Genomic DNA, 9,498 nt, shown 5'->3' with positions numbered 1-9,498 from the left:
AAGGGAATTATAAATACAGCTCTTTCATGCACTTTATCTTGGTGCTCTTTGGTTATTTATGCCTACCAGCAGTGAGCCATCGCATGCGGCGGGATTGTCCATGAAGACAGCGGGGGTACAGGCCACCATGTCCTTCATGTCTGTTCTTAATGTGGTTCAGCATGCTACTCCATGCTGCCACCAGCATGTCCCCGTTGCCACCGCAAGCGCATGCACACCAGTACAGGTGGTTGGTGATGGCTTGAGTCCATTCTGTAATGGCACTGCATCCAGCCCTTCGGGAAGCTGCAGTCAGCTTTTTCCTGATGCCTGCAACAAGGCAACGGCACAATACACTATTGCTCCATGTCAGGTGGATCTGCATTTTGCGTACCATAAGCCTCGTAAAGATATAGCAGCACTGGTATGCATTGTATGAACCAAGGTAGCAAGCAAACTCATTAAAGGAATCATGTGCCTGAGAATATAACCAAGGCTGATACAGCTTGAATACTAAAGGGGTATGAACAGAGGAGCCATGAGGGCAGTGAATAGCCTACCGCGATAAAAGCCATACCACTCCTTCAAAATCCCAAATCAACTTCCTGTAGGAGCTGAACGAACAATGAGCACACAACAGGCATGTAGTAGTATTTGTTTATGGACTAGTTCAGTTTCAGGAAATTTAAATATAGTGTAAAGAACAACGCAGACAAATGGGCCAAGTGCTGAATAAGAAGTACGACTTTTTACAAAGCACAATTGTTCCTCCTTATCTGAAATCCTTTTCTGGTGAAATTTGACACGCTAAAGAATTTATGCTTCGTACTGAAATTTTTTTCATCACCAGGGTTAGCCATGATCATGATCGCATGACAAGTGTATGACGACACTCATGAGACATGGACGATGAAATTATGACTAATGATGCCGATGGAATGATGAAGGCAGTACAACGAAAGTATCATGATCACGATGGGGTGACGAAAGCAGTATAATGAGCACATTACGACAAACGTGGCCATGTTGCAATAACCATCACAGCAGGGGTATAATCGTGATTGTATGAATTTCCTTTTCTTAGCATACGTATCCACTGAACAATCCATTATACAATGGCATGTACATTCAGTAAGTGCACTAGGTGACGCACAGGCCATCTGTTGCAAGCGAACAACATGAATTTTTTCGTACCCTTTGCAACATGCCACACATCGAAGTGATGATCGATGTCCGGATGTTGCAGCCGCATGTGCTTCTTAATTCCCGAGTGGCGGTCCGTAGTCAATGAGCCCACAGTCACGCCTTGCTCAGAAAGAAATTTGAGGCCTCTTACGAGACCCTCTTTTTCCATTTGGGCACTTGCCTGCACTTGTTCACTCTGCAAAACAGGAATGCACAGAAAACACCGCTGGTATTGATATCATCATCATCAGCCTGGCTATGCCCACTGCAGGGCAAAGGCCTCTCCTATGCTTCGCCCACCCCGGTCATGTACTAATTGTGACCATGTTGTCCCTCCAAACTTCTGAATCCCATCCGCCCACCTAACTTTCTGCTGCCTCCTGCTTTGGAGTCCTTGGAGTCCCCTTTCTTATGGATTAAGATTATGTTGGCGTCCTTCCAAGATTCTGGTACACTTGAGGTCATGAGGCATTGCGTATACAGGGTGGCCAGTTTTTGTAGAACAATCTGCCCACCAACCTTCAATAAATCTACTGTTACCTGATCCTCTCCAGCTGCCTTCCCCTTTGCATAGCTCCCAAGGCTTTCTGTACTTCTTCTGGCGTTACTTGTGGGATTTCGAATTACTCTAGACTATTCTCTCTTCCATTATCATCGTGGGTGCTACTGGTACTGTATAAATCTGTATAGAACTCCTCAGCCACTTGAGCTATCTCGTCCATATTAGTAATGATATTGCCGGCTTTGTCTCTTAATGCATACATCTTATTCTTGCCTATTCCTAGTTTCTTCTTCATTGCTTTTAGGCTTCCTCCATTCTTGAGAGCATCTTCAATTCTATCCATATTACACTTCCTTATGTCAGCTGTCTTTCGCTTGTTGATTAACTTGGAAAGTTCTGCTAGTTCTTTTCTAGCTGTAGGGTTAGAGGCTTTCATACATTGGTGTTTCTTATTCAGCGCCCGGTATTTCAGGTATTAATATACAGCCTGAAAAATGTAATCGTAGCAATACCCAGTTCAGAAATCTCGAAAGAAGGACCACCTCTTTACTGCGATGAGCCACTGAACGGCTCGGATTGCATGTCAACGTTGCATGCCATATTTTAGTTGGCTGGGGTAAATGTTGCTTGCATAATAAGACCTATCATGAAAGCATCTGAACTGCTTTTTGCTTGACTTACCTCCTTCACTTGAACTTGCTCTGTATGTACGATTTTTCTCTTTTTAGGGCACAGGAAGGAGTATGAGAGGAACTTGGCGCTGTAGCCAGGGGAATCACATCGCCCATCCCCGCAAAGCTGCAGGCTGGTATCGCTGAGCTCTGTCAGCAAAGATTTCTGATGCTCATCCCAGACCTGTAAGGAATTCACGAGTAGAGTTCAAGCACAAAAGTGGCACAGGGGACAGAGAGGTTTGCTAAAAGAATTCATGCTGTTAATGAGCATGGGAAGGTTAAAACTGCGCAAAAAAACAAATACAAGTAGAAGGAACACACAATACACCATGAGTGCAGACTTGTGTATTCCTTTGCTTCCCCTAGTTTGTTCATGCAGTTTTAACCTTCCTTTAAGTGTGAACCAACTAGTTAGCAAGAAAGTCCTAATGAGTGCGCTTCACAGTGATTCAAAATGTGACTGGGGACGAGGACATAAATAGATGCTTGAAAGAATGGAACATTGGGCAAGTTGGTTGCATTCATAGTAACGGGCAGATCGAACGATGAGGACAAACAACTGCGCAGGACGAGCACTGAACTCCAACTGCATTTTATTCACAGAAATTGCTTGTTTTAATAGAAAAGAAGATACGTGAACCCAGCTATGACACGACGATAACGACAGTAGAAAGAGATACAAACCTTGAGGATAACGCAGACTTATAAATGCAACAAAAATGATCAGGTACATTAAAAAGTGACACTAGTTAAAAATCATTGCTTGTCAAAAACTATGCAAGGTTACTTGCTTTCTAAATGTGATACCGATGTCTGCCTGATGCACGCGATTCCTTTTTTATGTATGTGCTATACCTTGACTAGTTCACATGCCAATTTTTAGTGATGCTGATGTGGTTTTGCAGCACGGAAATCAGAGGACCCACAAGCTGGCAGAGGCATGCAACATAAAGAAAAGAGGAATCATGCGTGTCAGCCAGACATCAATATCTGTTTTACAATCCAAAGTAACCTTGTCGCACAAGGACTGGTCAGGTGCATAGTTTTTGAGAACGTGATTTTCAACTAGTCTCTCACATTTTCATGCACCTGGTGTCCACACATACGTTATTTATATCTTTAAATCCGTGTTGTCCTTGCGGTTTGTTTCCATCTGTCTTTTTGTTCATCTTGTATAATAGCTGGATTTCCTTCTTGTGTAATAGCTGGGTTTACTAACTTTTTGTTTGTATTCCAACAGGCGTTTTTTGGGAATTAAATGTAGTTATATCGGGGATCATTCTGCACAGTTTGTTGTCCTCATCGTTTGTGCTGCACATTACCATAAGTCGACAAGCAGAGAAGGCCAGCCTGTGACATTACATTGAGACGGTCTATTACAAACGATAGTGTAAATGCATTGTACACTGGAAACAAAGGAATAATGAAGTGCAGCACAGATTAATTAAGCACCAGTGAAAACATGACTTGCTATTGCCTGCACAGCATGCCCATGATCGTCGAAGACAGCATTTATTTCTGCAGTAATGAGATAGGTGGATTGCTCATTCACAGTGTGCCTTCCCACACTATCTGGGCTTCTTCAAACAAAGATTGCACCCCACAGGCATGACAACGATTCACTAAAATGCCTACTTCATCATTGTGCACATTGTTATTGTGCTCATGCAGGGAGTCATTTAAACATAATGCATCTGCTGCCTGGCAACACATTTGCATTTTCTTTTGTGTTGCATTGGAAATATAGTGTTTATGTGGGATGGAAGGTAACTATTTGCACTCCTACATGCTGTTCGATATTTTTTTAAGGCAGGAAACAAGATGCATGTAGGGTGTTAGTAATACCTTGTCATACTTGCAAGTTACCCTTTCTGCCTAACAGCCAGAAACATAAGCTTGTCATGTTTTCATTGGTGTTCTATGTATGCTGCACTTCAATTCTTTGTTCCTAGCATACGGCATGTACATGTGTAGCACATGTAAATACAGAGACCCATCAGAAAAGCAGTGCCTGTCCTCGCCTACTCATTGATTTTTGTTCTTGTCCCAAGTAGTGCAGTTACATTTTCAATTATGCAGGACAAATTTGCTGAATTTCTGACGTTACGAAGTTACATTCTTCAGCCATACTCATCTGAGCCACCAATGCATTACATTAGCTTACACAGTACTACCAGGACCAGTTTTCACCGAATAGCCTTATGAAAAAAATATATCCTTTGGCTGAAGGAAATGCTTTCCTGCAACAACCAACACTTACAATTTTTTTCAGTTACATTCCTGGCAGCAATAGAAGAAAGGAAAAAATTGATGTTGGTTCCCTTGGCGTGGAATGCCAAAGTCTGTAAAAGCTGTAATATCAGCGATATAGAGGTTCTGAATAAAATGAAAATGGCAATCCAATTTACTGTTCTTTCATTACTGATGCAATGAACTGCACAACATCATAATAATGTGTGTTCACATTGGTGAAAGTAATACGCAACCGTACGTTGGAACACTGGACCCAACCAGATCGACGACACAAGCGGTTACACAGATGGGACCAAGAAATGAAATTTCGTATGCCTCACAAGTTCAAAAAAAGCCACACAAGCACGGTGCACCGGATTCGCCATGGTGTCGCATTCACCAACTGTTATAGACATACGATAGGTGCCAGTGATACTAGCCCAAACTGAATACTGCGCGGCCCGAGAAACACTTGAACATACATTTTGCGTGTGTCCTGCGTACACGCAACAGCGACAGCAAATGGTCTCTTCCATTGCAGCGATCCATAAGAGACCGCTATCAGACGAGTTTCTTCTAGGTCCTTGGCCTAATGCAAACAGCGCAGCCCTGGTAACAAGTGCCGCTATAGCTTTTCTCCAAGCCACTGAGCTGGAGGCAAGGCTTTAGAGATGCCACAACTCTGTGAATTTGTCTATACGCATCTCTTCCTTATACCATCATCACTCATCAGCCCTTTTCCTCCCCGTCCCTTCTCCCCAGTGTAGAGTAGCAGGCCAGAGCAAGTTATAGCTCAGGCCGACCTCTCTGCCTTTCTGTAAATAAATTTCTCTCTCTCTCTCTTGGTGAAAGTAAGCTTAGAACTAATACTCAGGTTCGAAATAAAGTGCCTTTTGAGCATATTTGAATGGTGCCAGAGGTACTGCAGGTTGGCATTATGAAAAGTGGAAGTTGTGCATTTACCGTGGTGACTGAAGGAAGAAGGTATGCCTTCTGGTAATTGAAGAAAGCCTGGTCGCTCATGACTTGCACACCCATCAGCCGCATCATCCTGAGAGCACTAGTAGGACTTGAGCCGGAAAAAAGCAGAGCCGTTGCCAGGTCGATGTTGCCCCTCGGCTTGGTTCCAACAAGTGGCTGGCTGGACCACGTATGCACATGTGCGTGTGGACATTCAGTTTCTGCTGTAATGCGTGTGCCAGTGTAAAACAGCTTCACTGTGCACGAAGCTGATAAACAAGTGCGGCACTGACTCAGAAGGGTGACCAGGCAGGTGCTGTGGACAAGGAAGTAGTCCTTCCGGTTTGCATGCGCATCTTCGTCGCTTCTGGAAAAGGAAGTGCTCACTGTCAGGTTTCACAAATATATGCATTTGACAATACACACTGTTTACACCATGATTATTAAATTGCCTCACTATATCTGGGAGGTACTGTTCCATAAATTATGCTGCACCAATTACTCCAGGAAACACTTCTTGTGATGACACTCATAATAGAAAGCGCTAGAAATAATTTTGTGAAAGTTTCATCCTGATTGTGAGGGTTTTTTTCCTTATAAATTCTAACGGTAATCTTGAACATTGCTCTCTAATTTGTGTTGATTAAAGTTGCAAAAAACACTGTCCAATGTCAAGCTCCAAGACTTATGGCATTTGAGCTCTTTTTTGCAAAGGGGAATGGTTCTAAGAAACGGAATTAGTGTCGGGAGTTGCTACTTCATCTCTTTATCATTGCATGTCACTATTATTGAGCATGGGTTCCTATGTAGTAAAATATAAGTCCCACTCACTCATCAGCTAATGTTGCATCCAAGGTACAAGTCGAGTTGTCTGGCTCATATGTCGTGTCATGCCTGTCAGCTTTGCAAGCTACCGGTGATGCATCAGGTGAGGTGAGAAAGCTGGCCTCCTGTCTAGATGTTTGTCGCCGTCGCTTGGCTCCATCAGCTCTTCGAGCACTATAACGCCTCTTCACAGGTGTTGACGTCACGGGCTTCCTTCGCCTGCAAACCTGCGTTCCCTTTTCCTTTGTTTCCTTCATTGTTGTGTTAACTTGAACTCCTGCAATAAAAGTCACGTTGGAAAAAAGCTATTCAACTGACCATTGTAGGTGAGAATTGCTTTAACTATTACTGTAAATGGAAATGAGACTACCTGTGATCAAAATGAACATTCCTTGAATGTAAGTGCTGATGCCAACATTACCAGAAGCAAACTCACCAATGCTGTTGCCGGGCAGACGAACTTGTACGGATTTCGTATTTCCAACGCTACTGCAACTTTGTTCGGCAGGGCTCGACGAGAGGCTTGCATCTGTCCCCGCGTCACGAGTCGCCTAGAAAATAACGAACACGTCAGGTGCAACAAGTTTGTGCAGTGATTTCTGTCATTGCAGTCATCGAGCGAGAGCGCCAGTAATGGCCAGTTTTCGCGCGTTTTGCGTACCTGTACGTCGCTTTTGTAGGAGGTGTCGACTGTCGATCGAAGCGCTGGCTTGTGATTCGCTACGTTCAGCCTGAAAATACAAGCAACTTTATGTCATGGCTGTACATATTCGCACATTTGTAGCTTTTCATTCGTGGAAACAAAATGCCGCACTCACCGCCCCGTCTTCGTCCTGCAGTTGTTCTTGCGCTTCGGAGAATGCAGGCAAGACCGACGGAACAGCGCTACGGGAAAGTATTGCTTTGATAGGCACTCCAGACGACTTCAGTAAGTCGGCGTTCAACTCGTAATCCTCTGGAAGAAAGTGCAGCGAGCACACTACGCGATTTTTCGGCTCTTTGCCAAGGAGTTGTAGCAGAGGTACGGCACTTAACCACTTCGAACGGAGAGGTTCACTCGTTGGCACACGGTGATAGGTAACGTTGGATTCGCCGTTGCCCTTGCCCTTGGCCAAGTTCCGCGGACCGTTCGGGCATCCCACGACATCACATGGACGTGGCATTCTCGCTGCTTGTTCCAAATGAAAGTTTCACGAGCCAGCAGAACCCGCACAGCACGACGCGATACCGAAACTACTGAAACTCCAAAGCGTGCGCGGCGCAGAGTCGAGCGAAAACGAAACCTTTCGACCACCCATACAGGGTAACGTCAAAATCTTATTTTTTGTTAGAATCGAGTAGACGTAGACAAGTAGCATTTTCTTCCGTCTTATAATCGAATGAAATGATATTTTTAATACAAGTAGTTGAGTATTAGTAACATAAATTACGGGGAAATCCTACGTCATCAGTTTAGTACCGGAATGTCGCTGGGGGGTCTCAAATCGTGTCATGCATTTACCTCAATTTCTCGGTTACTAAAGCTCTGTTCGCGATTATATTGACGCCTTAGACGTTCTAGAACATTGCTCTACCACTTTAACTTGACTTTTTGGTAACCTTTAGTGTCCCTTTAATTTTCTGTATTTGCGATTGTTTTCAGTACAGTTTCATCGGAAGCAAGCAGGTGCCTGCTAATGATACATTTTCTTTTATGAATTATTGTTATGCGTAAACAGGGTTGTCCTTTTTGCACAGCACTGCTCTCCTTTATCTGCCTTCTAAGATATTTTAAGAACATAACTCCGAAAACAAGTCATTTTTAATCAGCGCCTTGTATGTATAAATACCACACCCTTCATAGATGGTGCCTTCAGAATTTTTTTGACAAGATTGTCAGCACAGCAGCTATTTGAGGTGTAGCTAACTTCAGATGGGATGGATAATTATCGCAAGAATATGATTGTCCATTGTACTGAGCACACGGTATTTTTTCTATATTTTTCATAACTTCCACTAATCGCCCTAACTTCGAGTGAAAAATAGGATTTCCTATCTCTATCCCCGGCATTTGTATTATAGGCATTAAGTGCTTTGACATTTCCTTCATTATAGCTTACGAAAGTGTACACTAGAGATGAATGACAGGCCGTCATAAAGAAAGGTGCATCAGAAAGAGTTGCAGACGCCACCAAAGCACATAACAGTTCCCACATGTGGTGCAGTGCGTCTTCAGTACTGGGCGACTCCAGCACTGCAACTACGGTTGCCGCGAAGCGCGTCAAACAGCAAGGTGCAGTTGCCACAATCAGTACTTCTTGTACACACTAACGAAACTGCTACTTTTGGTGCCAGCTTACAACGAGACGGTGCTGGTTAGGCCTAACTGGTGGGGTTGATGGGCACCACGCCGTCGTAGGAAGCTTGCCCTTGATGTATGTTCGTACCCATAGACAAATGCATGGAAATCTGCTGCGGGACAACGCAGACAGGCTCAACTGGTGGCAGTGTGCGTGAAGCAGGGTTCACAGGCTATCAGTTTGTATGTGTGCGTACCAGTAGGAATGGTGAAAGCTCTCTTATGGACAACATTCCAGACTGATCAATTCTGATCAATTCGGGGGACAAAGTTTAAATTCACAGCGTCCAAGAGTCAAGGTCACACTCCCGGTATCTGCACCTCGTGGCGAGTGAACGCGAGAGACGCTAGCAGCCTCTACTGATTTTTCCATGGTGCTGTAGAAGTAAAAAACAACAAATTGGTTTTACCATTGAAATTCATTTTTCCAGCCTGTCCGGTAATTCCGACATTTTTGTGACGCCATCCGTGTCCGAAAGAATCAGTTGGTGACTGCATTTACTTTCCGCACCCGAAGCCAAAGAGTGACAATGCACACACGATTGTATTGCATGCCATAAGTGGCCGGTGCAAAAGGCTTCTCTCAGTCAGGCAACCCCTGCATGTCTACTAACTCAGCACGCTGCCACCACATGTTCCTTGTTTTCTTCCATCCGTTTCTTGTTCGTTCGCTCACTCCGTGTCTCCTTCTCCTCTTCCACATCGCCCTTGTCGCTCTCCCTTCGGCAGGCGCACCTCATTGAGAAGCACGCGCGCTACCTTGCTTGTCTGCAGAGTTTTCCAATAACCGCATTATAACTGGT

The 9,498-nt window shown here is 44.2% G+C and overlaps 2 protein-coding genes and 1 long non-coding RNA gene across 3 annotated transcripts in view; 1 reads left to right on the top strand and 2 right to left on the bottom strand.

Moving 5' to 3' along the window:
- The window catches only part of LOC135899170 (uncharacterized), a 68,819-nt gene that overhangs the window by 8,876 nt on the left and 50,445 nt on the right, over positions 1–9,498 (bottom strand). The gene's annotated exons all lie outside the window — the stretch shown is intronic.
- The window catches only part of LOC135899220 (F-box DNA helicase 1-like), a 170,647-nt gene that overhangs the window by 147,828 nt on the left and 13,321 nt on the right, over positions 1–9,498 (top strand). The gene's annotated exons all lie outside the window — the stretch shown is intronic.
- LOC139060044 (uncharacterized) lies at positions 1,621–9,435 on the bottom strand. Its single transcript, XM_070538790.1, has 6 exons — positions 9,372–9,435; positions 7,176–7,312; positions 6,794–6,908; positions 6,364–6,634; positions 5,536–5,899; positions 1,621–2,521 (listed from the first exon to the last, which is right to left on the bottom strand). The coding sequence occupies exons 1-6, from the start codon at positions 9,433–9,435 to the stop codon at positions 2,270–2,272; spliced, it is 1,203 nt and encodes a 400-aa protein (XP_070394891.1). The 3' UTR covers positions 1,621–2,269.

This window comes from Dermacentor albipictus, chromosome 5 (assembly GCF_038994185.2).
Source record: "Dermacentor albipictus isolate Rhodes 1998 colony chromosome 5, USDA_Dalb.pri_finalv2, whole genome shotgun sequence".
Classification (NCBI taxonomy): Eukaryota; Metazoa; Arthropoda; class Arachnida; order Ixodida; family Ixodidae; genus Dermacentor; species Dermacentor albipictus.
Note: the sequence above shows the minus strand (reverse complement) of the source record. Positions and strands in the feature narration are given on the sequence as shown.